Source organism: Triturus cristatus, chromosome 3_2, assembly GCF_964204655.1.
Source record: "Triturus cristatus chromosome 3_2, aTriCri1.1, whole genome shotgun sequence".
Lineage (NCBI taxonomy): Eukaryota > Metazoa > Chordata > Amphibia > Caudata > Salamandridae > Triturus > Triturus cristatus.
In genome coordinates this window covers 1142195500-1142217499 of record NC_140584.1, presented here as the reverse complement: position 1 = coordinate 1142217499, position 22000 = coordinate 1142195500, and the positions used below count along the sequence as shown (strand labels likewise).

Genomic DNA, 22000 nt, shown 5'->3' with positions numbered 1-22000 from the left:
GTTGATCTCCCATGACAGAGAATGATCTAGGCTGTCTCTTTTCATGAAGATCTCCTTTTTTTTGGTCCTGCCCCACGGGGGAGTCATTTACAGAAGCAGGCTGCCTTTCAGAGGAAGCATGAGAGGCTGTCTTCTCCGGCCTGTTTTTTAATTCTTCCTTAACTATCCTGTCCTACATCATTCCTCGATTCCTCTGAACCTTATGGACTTCTCTGTCTTTTGGGCATTTTAACAGATGTTGCAGTCTTTAACTGAATGCACAACATTGAGAGGGGGCAGAGCCAACCTTCTTCCCCCCACAGGATGGTCACTTTAAAAAAGAAAAAAACTTACTTTTTTTTTTTTTTTTAAAGAAAAAGGCATTTCTGAGGACAAAACTTGTCAAAAAAAAAAGAAAAAAATCACCTCACTTGATAAAATGATGTTAAATATGTTGTTGAAAGTGAAAAAGCAAAGTTTTGCAATAAAGATTTAGTCAAAGAATAGATGTGTGAAACCTCACTAGTGCTCCGGGTTCATAAAAAAGAACTGACTCTGAGGCAACTGCCAGCAGAGTACATCATGGGCATAGAATGCTCCTGGAATCTTAAAGATACAGCACTTTTTCTCACCCTTCTATGCAAGCTTAACAGACTGCATTTTTCCTACATTTTATGCATTTTCACCCATATCTTGCACATCAGATGCTCAATGTCGACTTGAAACTCCTCATTAGGGGTTCAACAATTTATTTCCAAGAAAAACATAACCCCAGGCTATGGGAGGGTGCTGCTCATCATAAGGGCAGATGAACAATAACACCCTGTGTGACATTTCAATGGACAATTTATCCATGGAAAGGTCTCCGGAGTTCATACATGGAGCGGTAAATTATTCTAACAGTTATGACTATCATTGAAGATCATACAATGCAGTAAAACCCCATGCCTTACTTCGGTTAATGCTCAATGAAACTAACATACCGCCTCTGACCTAACACCACTTCTAGGTGAGCTGACATTAAGCACACCGAAAAACTGGTGTCGGTATAGAGGCAGAGATGGGTGGAAGGAGAGATTTCTAGCCCAAAAGACAGACTATACTACCACTGAGGACTATATCTTTCAAGAGAAAGAAACTGGTTAAAGAACTGCCTGTAGAATACGCATGTGCCCGTTTTCTGCAGATTTTACTGTCCTGTACTAAGAGTCAAAGTGAATTATGTTTAAAACTGAAGTGAAAAGGTAATGCACTACTAAGGGCGCTACCAAAAGGTACTGAGCTGCCGGTCTCATCGCCCCTAGAGGAGAGACTTCTAGACGATTAACTTCAGGAAAAGGCTATCTCACTGACTAACAGAAAAATACTAAACAATACACCTGATACACTGGGGAATTTGTGTTAAATGGGAGGAGAATATCGGGGACATTAGTGACGAAGATTGGCAGGAGGTTTTGGCGTCCCCCCGGGATGTGGCGATCCGATCCCGTTTTAAAGTTATCAAACTCAGACTCCTACACAGAGCATACTACACCAGTTTGGTGCTTGTCAAAATGGGTGCCCTGAGCTCCTCTGCTGCCCTAGGGGATGTGGTCAAGCTGGTACCTACCTGCACCAGTGGTGGGAATGCCAGATTCTTCAGACATATTAGGGGAAGGTTACTTCAGCACTGTTTTAACCTGTCATACAACCTTGGAGGTCTCGCCACGCTGGTGCCTTCTTAATATATGGGATGCAACTGACCTCTCAAGAGTAGTATGGTGGCAAAACGTAACATAGCAAGAACGTGGAAGGGGTAACTAAGCCCAAGTTCTGGGACTCTGATATGGATTGGTGCATGTAGGCGGAGAGGGTTATATATGAAAGTAGAAGATGCCCACAAAAATGGACCAAAATCTGGGGTGCGTGGAACGTGAGTAGAGGGATGATATGCACACCATTCAGCGACGCCTCCCCACTGTTGGCTGACCACGAGGGAGAACAATGTTCGGATCACAAAGGATTTAATGCAGCACAAGGCTAGTTGTTGGTCCTATGTAACGTCATGGCGAGGACTGTACTAATGCACTGGGGATGTTGGAAATTAATGAGATTGCACTGCACTTTGTTGTTTTTTTGTTGTTGTTGCGGTCTTTGTTTTTGTTTATTCAATAAAAAGATCTGAAAAAATAAAACTGAAGTGCAAAGAAAAACAACTGACCTTTTTTTAATAACAATATCTAAAAGACTTCTATTAATTTACCTTGGAAAATCTTTTTAGGACTAGATCATAAGTATAACATAAAATAGCCAATTTAGATCATCATATGCTCACATTAGTTTGTAAATTTAATCCACGCTAAAGTAAAAGACACTGTAGAGTGTACAACACTATACCCTTAGGAAGTGTAGGGTCAAAATCTAAATCACGTCCGATATAAGGAGTTTAAAAACTGCACAGCAAAATCAGGCCTTGAGATGGATAAGCTCCTGATCCACCCAAGACAAATGGATAAAAAGTGGATGTATGCCCACTGATCTGGCTCGCAGTACTTTGTCAGAGTAAATACTAAAGGAAAAAGATATATGTTTGCCATACCATAGAAAGTCGTCAGCAGTGCCCTTTGCCACAATGTAGTGGATGTTCACAGAACTAGTCTGCCCGATCCGATGCACACGGTCTTCTGCTTGAACCAGGACCTAAAAATGTAATTAAAAGATTGTAAATACTTTTGAAAAATGCCTCCTTACCATGCTGCATAGACAGGTTTCCACTAAAGATAATCCATATAAAATTAAATCTTTATGATTCAGCCCAAACATGTCCCTAGATCCATTTATTCAAGTTTTCAGTTCCATGGGAAGGGATCTATAACTTCTTAGCAGTTGGCAAGCATGGCAAATACACTGCTTGCTAGCTGCCATGATAACATGTAGGTTGGTCTATCACTATTCTAACATGTGGTACTTCTGCAGGTTCTACACATCTCTTCCTCCCCTTTTTGGAAGAGAAAACTGAAGCAGGAAGGCATGGGAGAGCACAAGAAATGTAGAAAATCATAGTACAGATAGTTTAAAGATCAACCTCGACCAACAGCAGCAGTCTTTTAAAAACGTCCTAGAGGTGCAGGGGCGGATGGTGATGCACAGCGAAGGGAATGGGAGTTTTACAATTGTTATAGGCGGAGTTCAGCTTTGAAGGCAGCACTTCCACAAGAGGACCCCTTAAAAGCTTTATGGATCATACTATATTACAGAAGGTTATACAAGCATCACCTTGATACTTAATACCGCTTAGATCCTTAATTTCAATTATATTTGCAATTTCAACCCAGTGACCTTTCATGAAAGAATAATAAATCTAAAGACAAGAAGATAGTTGGTTTACGCTGATACAATCAGCATTGCAGCCCGTAACACACCTTTGTAATTCCAATGGCATACTTGTAGATCAACACTTGTGCACAAAATCAAACCCCATCTGTGCAATGCTGTGGCTAAAATATGGGATTCTTAAAGCACTAATGTTCATTATTTGTATTTTTCCAGCATCGCTAAGTATCCCCAATGAGGAATTTTGCCACCTCTAACAATGTCTGTGTATTTAAGCCCCAGAAGTTTCTGTCATTGTTGGTTCTAACAACCTTCAGCCTGATTCTTTGATCAGGGGCTCAATTCTCATTTCCCTGATAAGTTAAGAGGAAGCATAAGAGGAAGAATTGCTTTCTTAAGCGACATTCTGAGAAACAGACTGAAGTGGAACGGTCAGATTAACACTACGTGAAATTAAATGCTGTGCATAGGTATATACATTCCATGACCAGCTATGCAGCTTATAAAATTGTTCCATCTAATTTGGAAAATCTTTCTAACAGCTGTCAACTATAGAAGTTCAATAATCCTTGGGGCCAGATGTACAAAATACTTATTTTACATTTCCTCAATAGCAACGCCTTAGAAATCGCTATTTGGGAAACGCAATTTAAGTAATACCAAACCATTCGTTTGCATGGGCCTAAAGGCTCATAGGTATGAATGGTTTCGCATTTCCTAATATGCGATTTCCGAATATGAAATCCCAAATTAGGAAATTGCTAATGCAAGATTGACATTCAGCCTAAGGCGCCCATTACTGCACCCCGGAAAAAGTGGTGCACATGTAAAGTGCATACATGACCAAACGGCATGTATGCGCTTTATTGCACTTTAAAAAAAGCATTTTAGAGTACTTTTGAAAATGTTCACATGGTTACCATCGACTTTGAGTCAATGGTAATAGTATTTCCTAAATGCCAAATTCGCATTTAAGGAATGCTTTGTACATGTGCACAGGAAATCGCAAATAGGAAATTCCTATTTGCGATTTCCTATGTTAAAAAAAAATCTTTTTATTCAACATCAATCAACTGCAGTTTAGAGTGTCACTTCCACAAGTGCATTTGTGATACATTGTATGCTTACATGTCGATTATGGATTCCCCTATTACATTATTTACTCAGGACCCTAACTTTTCCCCCATTTTCGAGGGCAGCTTATACTCTCATACACCATCTTTTCTGCTGAGCTGCACCAGTCTAAGCCGGACTGCCATTGCTCTACCCCGGGGGGGAAGGCGTGCTCCGCAAGCCCTAGCGATGTTTCTTTTCGCTACCATTGCCGCCATCATTAGCCACATCTTACGATACTTTTGCCATTTCTGTTCACCCATTACGCACAAGATGTGCCATTTGGTCTCCAAGGGTATTTCTTCCCCTAAAACCTCAGACATTAATCGTGTCACCCTTTCCCAGTATTGCTGTATGACCGGGCATCCCCAAATGGTATGGAAGAAAGTACCCTTTTCTTTGCATCCCCTTGTACAGCGGTCTGAGGGCAACGTCCTAGCTTGTGCATCAGTACTCTTGTTGTGGAAGATCTATGTAGGAGCCTAAGCTGGACCAATCGAAATCTCGCTCCGAGCGCTACTCCTTTTGGACTTTTTATTGCTTCCGTCCAATCGTCCTCTTCCAACAGCCCTAGGTCTGCTTCCCAGACCTCCCGTAGAGCCTTCAGCGGTTCGGGCAAATAATGAATAATTTTTCTATATAATAAAGATGTGGCTTTTTCACAGATTGGGTCCATTAATAGCCTATCTTCTAAGTGAGCATAGTCTGGGAGTTGCTTACCTTTTCGGATGTACCTCCGCGTGTCCTAATTGCATGCATCTGTATCTGTCTGTTTCTGCCAGCTGGTATTCCTTCTGCAGGTCCTCAAATTAAATCATTGCCAAACCTCTCCATACATCCCCTAAGAGAGTTATGTCTAGTAGTCTCCATTTGCTAAACCCATGTAAATCATCTACTTCCTGCAGTAACTCACTGTCTCAAAGTGGAGTTCGGTCTGTTAACCTATTGTACCAGCCTAGGAATTTAGTGGCTCCTTGCCACGCTCGTATCACTACTTGTGTATGCGGGAACATTCGTTTTTCGTTAGTTTTCCTATATAGCACTCCTGGGTATCACCTCTGTCCCATCACTATGTGGTCCACCCTGTATGCCGGTTTGTCCCTTTCTGCAAAGAGACAGTTGTTAATTATTACCAACTGTCAGGCCCAATGGTATTTTTCAATGTCCGGGTCTGCCACCTTCGTAAACACTTCTTTATACTGTTAACGCTATCCTTGAGCCTCCTCCTTCCTAGAGGAGCCTCCTCAACTCACTGTCCACTTCTCTAAAAAAACGGTCAGGTATTCTGCATGTGGTATTTTTTAGTACATATAACATACTTGGCATCATTTTAAAGAGGATCGCTCTTTCCATCAAAGAGATCGGAAGGTTTCTCCAATGCGCCACATCTCTTTTCAGGCACTCCAATTGGGTCATCACATTTTCCTCCAAAAATTCCAATCTCCTCGTACCCAGGCCGCCAGCGGCTCCAGGGCCAGACAAACAGCTTAGGGGGCCTTGCCACACGCCTCTAAGTAGGGAAACGGAGCGGGAGATCGAGCCATGCACTCGCACTCTAGTCAGTGGGTTTGTGTAGAGTAGCTTGACCCAGGACTAGAATCCAAACCTCTCCAGGACCCATGACTAGAATCCAAACCTCTCCAGGACCGCAAATAAATATTGCCATTCGATACTGTCAAATACCATGCGTGCATCCAGTGAAAGTAGCACTGCATCTTCTTCTACATGGGACTTTGAGCCAGATGTACAACCCACCGATTGTCCATTTGCAACCGCAATTTAGGGTGGTACATCTGGCCCTTGGTCAAGTGCATAACCCCATCGAGGCGCCCTAAGGTTCAATCTGGTACTCTGATGTGGCATGAATCCAGACTGGTCAGGGTGCACCAGAGATGTGATTACTCCCCTAAGGCGATTTGCCAGTACTTTAGCCAAAATTTTAGCCTCTATGTTTAACAAGGAGATAGGTCTGTAGGAACTACAGTTATCTGGAGGTGTGCCTTTCTTGGCGATCACTGCAATAGTGGTCGTTCGTTGGTCGGTAAATATCCCCTTTTTGCCGCTTCTTCAAACATTTTCAGCAGGTGTGGTTCTGCCACACTCGCTGTTCCTTTGTATAATTCTGCTGGCAGGTCGTTGGGCCCAGGTCTGTAAATCCCTTATAGCTCCTGTAATCTCTTCAACTGTAGGGTCTTTTTCCAAGTTGTCTCAGTCTTCGTCGGTCAATGTAGGGAGCCGTATGTCTATGAGTAACTCTCGGCAATCGCCTTCCGTCCTGGCAGGCTTAGAGGCGTATAATCATAGCACTCTGCAAAGGCCTTTGCTATTTCTTCCCCTGTTACCTGTATTTTCCCTTAGGAGTCTCGTATTTCTACCACTCAGCTTCTCTCCCTATCCTTCTTTTCCAACCACGCTATCTTCTTATTGGCTTTGTCGCCCACATCATACAGCCGCCTTTGTGATGCTAATGCTAAGGACCTGGCCGCATCTGCTGCTAGGTCTCTCATTTCCTGCTGTTTGAGACCAATACAATGCAGAATCGGAGGGTCGGCTTCCTCCCCCATTAGTGCCAGTGCTTCCAACTGAATAATTTCTCCCTCTAGAGTGTCCCACTGGATCTTCTTTTCTTTCCTGCAGCACCCCCAGTAATGACCGTATATATTTGCATTATACAGTTTTAAAGGCTTCCCATAGGGTACATGACGAGTCCACTGCGATTTTGTATTCTTGGTGTCGCAAAATGTGATTTCTACTGGGTAGAAATCGTATTTTGAGATTCCCAAATGGCCTTTGTACATGCCAAAAGGCCATTTAGCATTTCATAACAGGCCAAAATGGTGATTCGGCCATGAAGAAATGCTAAATAGCTTTGTACATCTGGCCCTTAGGCTTCCTAGAAGTGCTTTTTAGGGAACTTAGGAAAGTCTGTCCCAGGGGTTTTGACTCAGTTTTCAAAGCTAGATATGCTCAGACGGTCTGAGGAATGGGCCTCAGGATATCCTCAGACACCCCTTCAACAGACTACCATGCAGTGAAAGGAGTTGTATTTAGCAGTTGTCTATATTTTTGTCATGTTGCAGGCGAGGAGCCAAAGCCCACTGGAAGGGGGCTCCTATCTGGCACAATGAGTGCGCTACGGGCCTAAGAGAGACAATTCATCCTGAGCCATGGAGAGGAGTTAGTAGAGGTGTACCTGGCACTTACATAACATTAGTCAGGATATTTATTAAACATTTACTATTTAACTGCTTTTATCATTCTCACATTTCTGGCAAGTAAGTTTTACTGGTATTTATGCATGCGCTTTCTCCAGGGGAGAGGAAATGTTTGATATTGCACTCAAATGCAATCAATAGTGCCTTAATGTAGCTTGTGACAGGAAACACACGAAGACCACTTTCACGTCATATGGTCACAATTTTCATCTGTTTCTGTCACAGGTGAATGGCCGAGCCACTCATAGGCTTGGGGTAGGGGAGAGGTTAATAAGAATAGAATAATAAAAAGAAATATGGAGAAGGAGCAAAATGTTGCCTATGGATTGAGGAATGGGAATGCAATTAGAGAAGCCGTGTATTAGGGAGAAAGCAAGTGGAGGCAGGAAGGAACAACACAAAGTGTGCAGAGTCAAGTATTTGACGGGGAAGCAGGACACTATATTGAGGAAGAAAGAAGCTTCTCCCTAAATTTGAGCAAAGTGACAATACAAGTCAGCAAGTCAAATGAAGGGTAGAGACGTCAAGCTCAAAATCAACCAAAGGTAAGCAAGGGGAGGGCGTAACGCCCATCATGGGTTTGTGGAATGGTCCTAAGAGGTCTTTCACAAACAGATGAGATCTAAAAAGTCATGTGAAAAAGAGCAAGTGTTTTGTGAAAGTAAAGATAAAGGAACAGATATGCAGGTTAATGCCCCCATTCTGACTGTGGAGTGCATTACTTTATGGAAATACCACCCAGCCCCAAAAAAATTATACCACACAATTTTTATTCTCTAGGGTTAGAGTACCTCCAATTCAAACTTTGAGAGATTGGAATGAGGGACAACAAGCCAAATCAGAGTTTTTGTCCAGACTGCCACACAACTTCCCTCGTTGTGACCTCTTTTTCCCCTTTCATATTTTACCAAGTATTACATGGCTAAATGTGCATGGGAAAAAATCTTAGCTATGCAAGGATACCACACTACTCTGAATATTGCTATCATAGAATTTAGAATGGGAGCTTAATTAGGTTTTACAACCAAAATTCAGGTAGAGAATAAGAGTGCAGACTACATAGGTCTGGAAATTGTAACTCATCTGCAGGACTCAGAAATCTGACACTATTTGTTGATTACCCCGTGCCGGCATCACTGCAATTCTACAACTGCATATCCACTATATGCTACTAGCCTGTAGTCATTATAGGGCACTATTTTGATGGATATATGCCAATATTTGTGAACACTACATGCCACCTTCACTGCAGCGGTTCACTGCATATTTACTATATGCTAATAACCTCTCGTTGCTACATGTCACTATTCTTTATTCACTACATGACACCATCCTTTGATCCCTACTCGTTGCTATCCTTTGACCACTACTTGCTGCTGTTCTTTAATTACTATGTGCTACTATCCTTTAATCACGACATGCCATTATCCTTTGATTACGACTTACCGCTATCCTTTCATCAGGCCATACCACAACTATTTGTTCACTACATGCTGTGCATGCAGGTAGAATAAAAAAATGTAATATTGGCTTACACCTGGATTCCAAAACAGCTCGGCAAAGACCACCAAGTCAGCAGCAGAGAGGGTCAGGCCCATGTTGGCCGCTGTGATGGACAACACAGCTACGCAGCAATTCTCAGAGAATTGGAATTTTTGGCACAGGGCTTGGCGGTCAGCAGATGAGGTGTGGCCATCAATGCGAATGTGCCCCACATTCTGTAGAAGAGAAAAAGAGCAGGTTAATTGGTTCTTAACCATTGCTTATAATATTAAACATAAAAATAATTAGACTAGTGAATGCAAAAATGTGTATTTGGGTAACTGGGTGAGTAGCCTCGGAACTGCATGCATGGCCCAGAATAGGAGTGGTTGGGAATGACAAGATTGTCTAAGTCACTCAAGACTGAAGCTTAGTTTTCAAGCATACCCCAACCCAATGAAAATACTGATGAGAAATTCACTCCTCCTGCCCAATCCTTTCTCCCAATATATGTTCATTAACTGCCCATGGTGTTAGTATTGAAGGAGAAGAAGCTGTGGTGAGGCAACAGATGAATGATCGAGATGCTAGTCGAGAACGATGGGCCCTAAATCTTTAACTCTTCCTCCAGTGACCAGGTCGCAGTTATTCTCTCTGTTCAACATGAGGCTGTGGCAGCCCATCCAGACAATGTCTGCTACAAGACCATGCTATATATGTTTATCTCCAGAAATGAGAGGCACCATGGTCTCATCAAAGCCCTTGGAAAGCCTTTAACCTGTTGATCTGGGCAGGTGCCTCATGCCAATTGTTCAACCAGAGAAGATGGCGAGCAATTACAAGCTTGAAGTGAAAGGTGGTAGGTGAACCACCTGGTTGTGAGGCGAAACAAAATATTGGAACCATGCCGGTGCAACTGGACCATGAGGATCCTTCAGTCAACAGTGGGAAAAATAGCCGATAGGTTTAGACACACCAGAGCCAAGAAGCTGCCACATTCAACCGCAATCCTCAAGTCACTATGGGCAGAAGTTAGTACTAATGATATGCCGTTACTGGGGCTGAAGCCTACCTGAAAACCATTACTACTTTAAGAAATCATGGAACAGAGATGCCACTATTGTTTTCAAACCTTCCAGCTACAGGAAGGAAAGATATAGGGTGAAGGATGACCAAGTCTTTAGGATTTATGGAGGGTTTTTCTTTTTAAAAGGACACAGTACATATTTTCTCAGTACTTTACATAAACTAGAAATAAGGGAATGATTAGTTAATAAACCGGTACAACATCTGCGCTGCAAACTTTGCACAGTTTGTAATGAATGAAGCAGGACAGTTGTGCAAAACATCCATATTTTATGAATGTCTGCATATGATATTTCTATAGCCAATATGACATTTTAGACAGCAATTTTGTAAGTTCCTCAACGGAGAGAGATTTATAATAAGTGAATGAAGATGAGCAAAGAACCTGCAAAGGTATCAAAATAGATGAATAGGACAACACAATCGACATACATGTTGTAAAATGACTATTGTGGAAAAAGCCTAAACTAAATGCTGAAGTGCTGTCATTTAAAATAAACAGAATATTCTAGGTCTTAGCAGAGATTGGAGTACTGTTTCTAATTACAAATTCAGCAAACCAGAATATTAGGCTATGTAAATAAAAACAGAGCAACACAAGTGATTACACTACAAAGATAACAACGTATCCACTATGTATTACTGCCAGCAGTAAACAGCACCAAACAGTCACCAGTGACCTGCTAAAAGTGTAACACAGCTGTTTAAAAAAGAAAAAAACATGCCTAAATGTAGCTTGAATCAACTTTATTTTGACAAAATATGCATATTACAAGGGCATAAAATGATCACGGGTATGGGGTGGAAGAGCTTGGCAAAATTCTGAAGCACACTTTTGGGATAAATGACAAAAAGAGGCAAAGAAATATTGGGTCAACACCAATGCAAGCAGTGAGAAATGATCAAAAAACACAGCTGTTCCAAAAAGTCTGGAATCTGAAATAATGTAGGTGCTAAAGGTCTTATAGGGCTACTTGTAACAGGTCAAGGTTTCATCCCTTTTGAATAACTCTACAGGTCATCCTCAGGACTGGCCGCTCTAAAATGCATCTAAAAATGATGCAGTGAAAACGGAGGGTATATCTTTAATATACTAAAACAAAATCAAGGTTAATGTGAAAAAAAGCAAAAGATTCACTCGGGTTTCAGGAACCAATAAACATCTATATTTATAATAATTTATGTGAATATGTAATTATTGCATTGCTAATAGCATTGCACGGATTTGTAGACTCGAGCACTAAAACACTGAGCCGTCCTTCAGGTAGGAAAAGTTGCCTTCAGAGGGCTTTCACTCAGACTTCACTCTCCCTAATTCCCAGCTGGTTTGGAACATCCAGGCAGGATGGACTAGAACAACTAATTATTTGCATTCGGTAACACTCTTTCTGATGGATACTTTCTCCAACTACAGATTCCTTACCTTGTGAATATCCGTAGGTGCAAGACTGGATCCGCATGTGGTGTCATGCAGCCTTTCATCAACTCAGTCAAGCCCAGAAGGAACGCCGGCGCAACAGATAAGTGCCACTCCTGAGCGATGGTTTCAGTTTTTCTTGACTCTCTCCGCGCTGTCAGAAGGTGACAGTGTGCAGATCTCTAAATTGGCACCTTTTTATAGATGGGAAAAAGGGTGAGTAGCGCGCTTTACAAATGCCGTGATTGATTGATTGAGTCCACAGGATGGGAAGGCTGTGGGGTATCTGCGTTTAGATAGAGTATCCATCAGAGAGAGCATTACTAAAGGTAAGTAACTAGTTCTTCTGATGAATACTTCTAACCGCAAATTCCGCACTTTGTGAATAGATACCAGAGCAGTACCTCCTAAGTTGGTGGGTGTGTGGATTGGTTCAAATCAAAAAGTTCTGCAAGACCGAATGGGCAAAATGCCCATCCTGGACCTGGCTATCATTGCAGTAGTGCTTCATGAACATGCGTATTGACACCCACGTCGCACCCCAATAGCTATCCAAGACAGGTACTCCGTGTACCAACACAGTGGTAGCAGCCTTGGCTCTGGCCAAATCAGTCAACCAACCTCTGTAGCCTGCTTCTTGACCAGTGTATCAGATTTTAATATAGAGGGCCATCCACTTAAATATGCTCTTTATCTGCACCATCTTACCTTTCTTTGCCCCCGGAGAACCCCACAAAGAGCTTATTGTTCGACCGATGGCCCTTAGTATGACTGATGTAAAAGCTCAGGGCTCCTTTGGGGTCCAAGCTGTGAGGCCTCTCTTCCTCTTTAGAGAGATCGTGCAAAGAATGCCGGATTGGGGATGGATTGTCCGACATGGAAAGGTGTCACAACCTTGTGTCAGAACATTCATCTTAACCTCAACCCACTCAGCAGGACACACGCTCAACCCCATCTTCTCTTCCACCGGCATCACCTTCAGCCACGATCTCCTGTGGACCGACCACAGCTGCGTCCACTTCTCCTTCACAAAGCCCACCGTATACCACAACACCCACGGCTAACCCCACAAAGTTGGAACAAGGTAACCGAAAAAAAGCTCATCACCTCCTTCAGCAAAATTCCTCCACGGACACTAATACCTCAGCAAGCAACCTCCAACGATGGATCTTCAACTGCGCCAACACACTGGCCCCCCTGAAGAAAGCCCCAGGTAAGTAACACTCTAAAAAAGCCAGCTGGCTCTCTCCCTCCCTTCATATGTCAAGATGCACCTATAGACGGCTTGAGAAGAGATTGAGAATCAGCAAGATCCCGGAAGACCACTCAGCCTTAAAAAACGGTGTAACCGCACACCACTACCTCATTATAACAACAAAGAAAGCAGCCCTACAAGGAAGGATCAACACCCAATACACTCAACAGCAAAGAACTTTTCACTGTGGTCAAAGAATTTGCCAAACCTAGCACAGAGACAGCAGACATCCCACCCTTCCTAGACCTATGCAACGACCTTGGATCCTTATTCCACCGCAAGATTAAGGAGATATACGAAAGCTTTGACAGCATCCAATGACACAGGACCCCAACAGACCCTATGCAGCTGAACTTCCCTCACCGCTGACAAAATCCTCAAGATCGTGAAGAACATCCACTTCGTAGCACCCTCGGACCCCTGCCCTCACCACATCTTCAAGAGATCTGGCACCTCATCCTCCTAGACCTCTTTGCATACTGTCTCTCCCTGCAGAGCTCCTCCCTGAGCACCACTCTCTTCAACATCTACATGGCCCAGCTCGCAGCCATCGTCAGGAACCGCAGACTCAACATGGTCTCCTATGCCGCAGACACCCAGCTGATTCTCTCCCTCACCAACGAATCCACAGTCACCAAGTAAAACTTCCACGAAGGGATGAAGGCTGTCGCCACCTAGATAAAGAATAGCTCCCTCAGCTCAATTCAGAGAAGACTGAAGTCCTCATCTTGGGATCCACCCCCTCCGTCTGGGACTCTCCTTGTGGACTGCAGCACTTGGAATCCCACATACCCACAGACCACGCAAGAAACCTCAGCATCATCCGGGACTCCTCGCTCCCCATGAACCGCCATATGAACGCCATATCATCATCCTGCTTCCATACCTAAGCCTGCTCCATAAGATCTTCAAGTGGATCTCCAACGAGTCCAGAAAGACAGTAACCCACAGACTAATCAGCAGCAGAATTGCCTACGGCAACGCACTCTACGCCGGCATCACCCAGAAAATCATCAAGAAACTGTAGAAAAGTCAGAACGCCTCCACCAGACTCATTCTCAAGATCCCGCAGCTGCAGCACCATCACTGGCCACCTCACACATGCCTACAAAGCCCTACACAAAGAGGGACCTGCTTACCTTAACCTCTGTCTTGCATTCCGCGCATCAACCAGAGACCTTCGCTCCGCCCAACTGGTTAGGAAACGGTGGAGGGTGATGCCTTCTTAATTGGTCCACGTCAGTGGATAATCAACATCAAGAGCATTGCTCAGAATGAAATTACTTGTGTTGTTTTTATTTCTGGCAGACAAAACAGGTATAAATTGTGAGAGGAAAAGCAACAAGCCGACACGTGTTTCGCCCTAGTGGCCCATTGGCCTTGGGCTTTTTCAAGGCTAGAGTGATTAGAAAACCAAGAATAAGTTGAATACAAAATGGGTGAGAAAAGTGAGAGAGAAAGAGAGAAAGAAAGAGTGTGGCAGATTTACCAAGAGTGTTAGTTTGGGGAAAAGGGAGAACGGGAAATTAGTCAAGGGAAAACAGATGGTGATAAGGGAAGAGGAAATCGACAATGCAAGGCAAGAGATAGAAAGAGGGAGAGAGAGGGAAGAAGAATGCGAGGGGAAAGAGAGAGACGATAAGAAAGACATGATGGTTCAAGGAAGAAAGAAAAGATCAAACATAAGGCTTATTAGCGGCGACATTCTGTTTTAACATAAAACAAAGTATGAAAGGCGAATAAATAAATAATCGGCACAATATTAATACAAATGTCTTATTGAGTGCATTGTCACATTGCTAATATGGTAGAATCATAGCATTGGAAAAAAAAAAAAAAACATCCTTGGCGCACCATCATACCCGGGACAGAACCAACAATGCTATACGAGAGGTGAATTGTGAAAAGAGAAAGTATGTGTCATAATTATAGGAAACAGAAGGTGAGATGATACAAAAGTCAATGAACGCATAGCCTGCAGGTTAATACGGTAAGGTCGCCAATAACTTTTAATAGTGACACCAGAAAGGAAAGTCAAAAGAAAATTGCAGGTGAAAGGAGGGGAAAAATTCACAAGAGCAACGAAAAAAACGAAAAAACAAACAAAAGAAAAAAAAGAAGAAAAAAGAAACAAACAAAGTGTCTCATTAGTTGTACACGTGGCAAGAAAGACTGCTCACCGGTTTTCAGTAAATAACAAGGTCTTCCTATATGAAAAAGCAAAAAATTCAAGAAATCACTCTTAAAATCGGGATTTATAATAAGAGTGCGCAAAATTGGGGGCTTAATTTGAAGGTAAAAGGAACGCTGCAAGTTGCAAATTAAGGGATTAAAAAAGGTTTAAAGAAACCGGCGCGCTAGCCAAGGGGGATGTGAGCGTTTGTCATAATATGTGATTTGCCAGTGAAATAATATAGGAGTTACATGGAAGTTAGATGGAAACGAAAATACATGCTGCATGAGGCGTTAATAATTCCAAAAATGGTGGCATTTAAGTTAAAACACAGTGATTAAAGGCTGCGCAAAATGTTGGAAGCCGGTTAGGTAATGAATGAAACTGACGCGCTAAGCAGGAGATCAAAGGGAGCGTTGTGACAGGGGCGCACGGAGATAAAATGTGATTGCCAGTGAGACAATCTAGGAGTTACATGGAAGTTAAATAGAAACGAAAATACATGCTGCATGAAGCGTTGATAATTGCAAAAACGGGTTGTCTTTAAGTTAAAACACAGTGATTAAAGGCTGCGCAAAAAGTTGAAGGCCGGTTAGGTAATGAATGAAACTGACGCGCTAAGCGGGAGATGAATGAGAGCGTTGTAACAGGGGCGCATGAACATAATATAAGAGGTTGCAAGTGCAGGGTTGCCTTTTGTGTTGAAACGAACACAAATATAGTTAAATATCCCAGAAGGGGAAGCAAAGCGGGCCTCTCTCACCTGCGGATGAAATAGATGAGTCTCTGCGGTCTCAGGGAAATCGGAGGAATGAGCTGTCAGAAAGGTTCTGGCTCGGGTTGCATTGACGTCAGCAAAATAAAGAATGCTGACGTACGAATGAGGCCACTGAAGAGTTACTATGTTACTAGTGACTATTGTCAGTAAAAAATTATGGGAAATATTATAGCAAAGGTTAGGCTTTAAGAAAATAATGCTAATATTAAGGGAAATGGTCTTGACGAAAATTAAGGGAAAGAAAAAGAAAAATTATATATAAATGTATATGTATTAATATAAATTAACACAAAAAACGGCTTCTCTGATTTCTGGTGTCAAAGGGGGGCAATGTTTTGAAAGTTTAGTATGAGTCTCTCTTGGGTCAGTAATTAATGTTAGTTTAGGTGAAGAAGGTCCGAAATGATAACAAAAGTGTGTAGCAGAAAAAGGACACGGAAACACATCAAAGTAAGGGATGGCAGATGAAAGTAATTAGTATAGTCTACAAATAAGGGAGAAAGGTTGTCAATGGCTCATGCAAAACATAATTATTTGCATTATAAGTAATGTAAAACATACTTAGCGTACAAATATAAATCTTGAGTTTTCAACTGGTTTACACAGTACATCACGAAATCTGTGAATGAATTAAAGAATGGAAAAGAAACAGCATAGTATAAAGAGGTATAACCAAGTGAGAAACTCGGAGCGACTAACATGCAAGGAAGTTAGTGATTGTTTTAAGGTCAGTCTTATTATAAAAAGGTTCATGAAAACAACGAGGAGAATTAATACAGCCAATAATGCATTTCTGCATCTTTGTTGAGGCCCAAGGTTGTCGCATTAAGGCGCATGATGTGTTCACTCTCTCTGCGTCTCATTATAAGTTCACGATTCCCTCCTCGTGACGCTGGTTTGATAATCTCCAATCCAAAGAATTTGAAAGTCTTCTGGTGTGGGTGCAACTCTTGGAAATGTTCAGTTAAAGGTGGTCCTATCTCTTCTTTGTTAATGTTGCGATAGTGTTCCAAGATTCTGGTTTTGAGCGGCCTGATCGTGCTCCCTATGTAGAATTTGTTACAAGGGCAGATTATGATGTAGATTACATGTGTTGATGTACATGTGATCCAATCCTTAATTCGAATGGTGGTAGTGGGGTCGTGTTTGTATTCAGTTTGCTTATTAACTCCCAGTTTACATGCATTGCAATCATGGCAGGTGTAGAAGCCAGGAGGTTTCGTCAGAAAATTTGTCTTGGGTATGATCCTTTTGTCCTTGAATTCAGACTTGCATAGGATTTGTTTGAGGTTCGTGGCTCTTCTGAAACCCATTTGGGGATATTCTTCCATCTGGTTGTTTAGTGAGGAATTGGAGGTCAGAAGATACCAGTGTCTTTTTAGGGCTTTCCGTATGTGTTGATGTCCATTGTGATAGTCTGTCAGGAACCTAATTGTGTTCCCTCTCTCATTGCTTGTAATGTCTTTGGGTTTGAGAAGGTCATCCCTGGACAACTTTTCACAGTCCTTGTACGTTTTTTTTCCAATGCTATGATTCTACCATATTAGCAATGTGACAATGCACTCAATAAGACATTTGTATTAATATTGTGCCGATTATTTATTTATTCGCCTTTCATACTTTGTTTTATGTTAAAACAGAATGTCGCCGCTAATAAGCCTTATGTTTGATCTTTTCTTTCTTCCTTGAACCATCATGTCTTTCTTATCGTCTCTCTCTTTCCCCTCGCATTCTTCTTCCCTCTCTCTCCCTCTTTCTATCTCTTGCCTTGCATTGTCGATTTCCTCTTCCCTTATCACCATCTGTTTTCCCTTGACTAATTTCCCGTTCTCCCTTTTCCCCAAACTAACACTCTTGGTAAATCTGCCACACTCTTTCTTTCTCTCTTTCTCTCTCACTTTTCTCACCCATTTTGTATTCAACTTATTCTTGGTTTTCTAATCACTCTAGCCTTGAAAAAGCCCAAGGCCAATGGGCCACTAGGGCGAAACACGTGTCGGCTTGTTGCTTTTCCTCTCACAATTTATACCTGTTTTGTCTGCCAGAAATAAAAACAACACAAGTAATTTCATTCTGAGCAATGCTCTTGATGTTGATTATCCACTGACGTGGACCAATTAAGAAGGCATCACCCTCCACCGTTTCCTAACCTTACCTTTTCAATGGCTCTTGGGTGTAGCCATTTACGAGGATTGTGCCACATATAAAATTGGGCCCTAACAACTGTAGCGCCGTAAGTCCAGAACTTTCCACCCATACAGCTTCTCACGCTCCGCCCAACTGGCCCTGGCCACCATATCCATAAGACCACCGCCGAAGGAAGATCTTTCAACTACCTCGCTGCAAAGAGCTGGAACACCCTGCCTCTCCACCTCAGGCAATCACCCTCACTGCCTCAATTCAGGAAAGACTTCAAGACCTGGTTCTTCGACTGAACCACAGTGCCTTTGACTTATCAGCAGTCCCCTTCTCCCAGCACCCTGAGACCCTTACGGGTAAGTAGTCGCGCTTTACAAGACATTTGATTGATTGGAAGTCAGCTGGAGGTCTAACACTTCAGCAGCACGCCAGATTACCACCGCAGAAGACGAAGATTTCTCTTTGAATGTGTTGGAGAAAACTCAACCCAGTGTCAGGGGAGGGGTCTAGCACACTGTCCTCCTGCAGGTCCATAAAAAGATGGTCATCCTCGTCATGTCCATTGCTGTCACAGAGCCTTTAATTGGAAGGATTGAGGCTCTGAACTACTTGCGCCTTACTCTGGGCAATGGCAGTGGTCAATCACAATCAGAATTAGGTTGGACTGGCAGCGTCAAAAGTTGTGAAGGACAGGACATTGTTTGAGAATTTGTTGGATTCATCTCAGAGTCAAACAAAACAATCAGATCCTTCTTCGGCATCAGCAGTGTCACGGCTGGTGTGGACGTGGCAGGAACCAGAGTAGACCGTGGCACTGGAGTCTGGCTGGTTGTCATCTCAAGAGTCGGAGCGAACCTCATTGGGTTAAGAGGCAAAGACAACTTTGAGGATGGATATGCTGATGTAATCCAACTGGAGGCTTCCTTTAGGCCCGAAACCACGATAGAGGGCGCTGGAATGGTGCCAAAAACTTGCAACATGGCCTTGTAAGCCCTATTTGTTGCGGCATTGCAAATGGACCTGGAAATTCAGGGAGCACGAGGACAAGCTGTGGAATCGGTTCCCCAGTATCAGACTGAGTGGTATGCTGACGTCCCTGCGACTTCTCTGGTTAAGTGTGGTGCGACATGGAAGAATCCTGCTTTGTTGTCTTATTCTTTTTCTTGGACTAACCTAAAGATTTAGAGTACGAAGAAGATCTTTTGTGGGAATCACTTTGGGAATGGGTTGCATCTTTGACTTCGATCGAGATTGGTCCTAATGCACCTTTCGATTATATTTGGTGGTGTAAAGTTTGGCGCTGCTGTCCCAGATGGCCTTGGGGTTCATCCAGGCGCATTCCCTGCAAGACCTGGAGTCATGTGAAGACAATAGACAGTAGAGACATAGTTCAAGAGGATCTGTCCTAGACATGTACTTGTGACAGTCCTTTCAAAGTTTAAAACCTGTCGTTTTTGGGGAAAGGGGACATTTCCCTTGCACACTGGAAAAAGAGTTTGGGAACTGAAAATGTTTGTTACAGTTGAGGTAAATTCCTTGGGAGCGAGCTCCATATCAACGCCCCAAGACACAGAAAGAAAGAAACGTACGTCATCACAAAGGGTTGGCACTTGTATGTGGGCCTGAGGTCACTTCCAGGGTGGGACAGAGTTGGCGTGGAACCACACAGCGCTACCTGCTGGTGCGCAGGAGCAATGCTTTCAAAAATCTCTGCGTTCAGTATGGCGCCTGAGGGTGTTAACTAGGTGAGGAATCTGAGGTTAGAAGAATCCATCGGAAATAATTTGTATGGAGAACTGCCTGTGTAAGCACACCTTCACGTGTTTTTGAGCAGGAATTTTAACAGACCTCAAGGAGTTTGCATTACAATTCCAAACTTTCATTTTTGCAAGACCTCATCTACTGATGGAGAAAACAAGGTTTTACAGCTAAAAGGCAGTCCCAAACTTTGTTCTGAATGCCGTTTTGTAAAGACTCTGGAAGTAATGTAAGCAGGTGGGGGGGGGGGGGCGGGGGGGTGGGGGAGGGAGGGAGGGACACAGGAACTGGGATTTTAACAAACCGCTGTCATTACAGACAATGGAATCACTAAGGAAAAATGCAATGCCAGGCTCGCTTAATGTTATTTTTGTTTTCTAGAAACCCCCAAAGCAAGGGATTGTTTCAACAAAACAAAAATTAGGAGAAATATCCGTCATTTATTGAGAGTTATCTTATGGCACGCAGGGGATATTTTCGACTTTCTCATATCTGTGAGCACCATAGTTTAAGATGAAAGTCGTGAACATGAAAAATATGCGCTGGAAGGACCACCCTAAAAAGGTCAAACCTTCGGAAACATCCTAGTGGAAGCAGTGACCTGTGGAAGGGTCCTCAGCTAAAGTTTACAACAGCAGAACTAGCGGGGGCTCTGCTGCTGGGAACCAAGTGATTCTCCTACTTCTAAATGATGCAGGGGTACTGCAGATTTAATGGATGGAACTGCTGTTGATTACTGGAAGATGCTCCACATACCCTAACCTCTAAACGGCTCCCTAAGTACATAACCAGGCATGATATCTCATGCACATAGTGCCAATCAATCCCCAAGCTGTAGTGCCTGACATTTCTTGATCCCATTTGGAACAGATATATTTGCGTCCCAGTAAATAACCAATTTCTCAACAATCTCCAGTGAAGATCAAACATGATACAGAGGATTTGAGTGGGTCAGCAACCAGGGACTACTTGTCTAATCCAATGCATTTCTTGATGCGTGAATATAAAAGGGAGGGAAGGTTATTTTTCAGCTAATAAAAGAACACGTAGGAAAAACAGCAGTAGGTTGAACAGTTTTATTTAAAAAGCAGACGGGCTAGAGAAGCCAAGTCCTTAGCAATACCTGGTAGGCATAGCGATAACTAGTGAGGCACTGGTAAGGGATATTCACTCCAAACAAGATATATTTGCATATAATGACAGTAAATGGAAATCATTTAGCTTAAATGGGCATCCTGAAAATGGAGCATGGATTGAGCCCTTGCAGACTAACACAACCACCATTGGTTCGGAGACTACTGGAACCATTTAGTGCCGGGTGCTAATAGGGTATTCACTAATAAATGTTAGTTGCCCCTTCTACCCACTTCACAGTTCTTGTATCCAATGTAGAAAAAAAGAGCGGACCATTGTCTTTTCTATGGCGAAGCCTAAACTGACTCCCCCTTCAGAAACCCCTTTGTGGCAGCCCAACCACATTGTGAGGCTCAACCTATTTAAAATAATAATCCATGTGCTGGGAGAACTATTCACAGGTGCTGGGCGGGGGACAGGAGAACTCCAGGTGGCATTAAGAGGTGAGGCAACAACCGAAGGGTGAGTGGTATGCGTGCCTAAAGCTAGTAAGAGGAGAAGATAAGAGCTGTTTAGAAGAGAGCAGGAAATTAAATCATTGCTATGAATAGATTACAGAGGCAACTTTGACATTCTTTTCGACAAAGACATGCGCAGTTCCCGAGAGTGGTTGTGAAGGAGTATAGTTAACAAACCAACACATAGGCAGACTGTAGAACATGTAAGTTGAACGTGGAGCACAAGCAGATGCTAGGTAATAAGGGTTATGTATCAAAGATGACTTGGAAAGAGGAAGGAGGACCGCACTGTGGGGTTATCAACTGGGTGGAAGTCATATGCCTAGAGCAGTCAAAGGAGGACATGTCACAGGAGATGAAAAGAGCATGGTCACAGAGGAGAACAAGGTAAGTGAAACAGTGCACTTGTTCACTTTCTATTTGTATCAGTTCTTATGGTTGTGAGAGTGCGGCGCTAAAAGACCTGGTCAAGTCTTCAATGTGCTGTATCTCCTGAAGGGCAGAGAGTGACTATTTGAAGCCTTCAGATAATGGATAATTGTTGAACCTCCACTTCACCCTTCCCCCCCATCCATCTCCACAGGAAGTAACATCACTGGTTTACCACCAAACCAGCATTAAAATAATTCAGGCAAGAGGACTTAATTTTCCATCATCTATCTACTGAGAAACTGACATCACTGGTATCCCAGAAATTGAAA

General features: G+C 42.8%; 1 protein-coding gene across 1 annotated transcript in view; it reads right to left on the bottom strand.

The window, feature by feature from the left end:
- SMARCAL1 (SNF2 related chromatin remodeling annealing helicase 1) overlaps positions 1-22000 on the bottom strand; it is a 355566-nt gene that overhangs the window by 33204 nt on the left and 300362 nt on the right. Inside the window, exons 14-15 of the mRNA XM_085649962.1 lie at positions 9155-9337; positions 2558-2658 (exon numbers count right to left, since the gene is read on the bottom strand). Coding sequence (XP_085506088.1) covers positions 2558-2658; positions 9155-9337 — 284 coding nt within the window. The remainder of the gene's footprint in view (positions 1-2557; positions 2659-9154; positions 9338-22000) is intronic.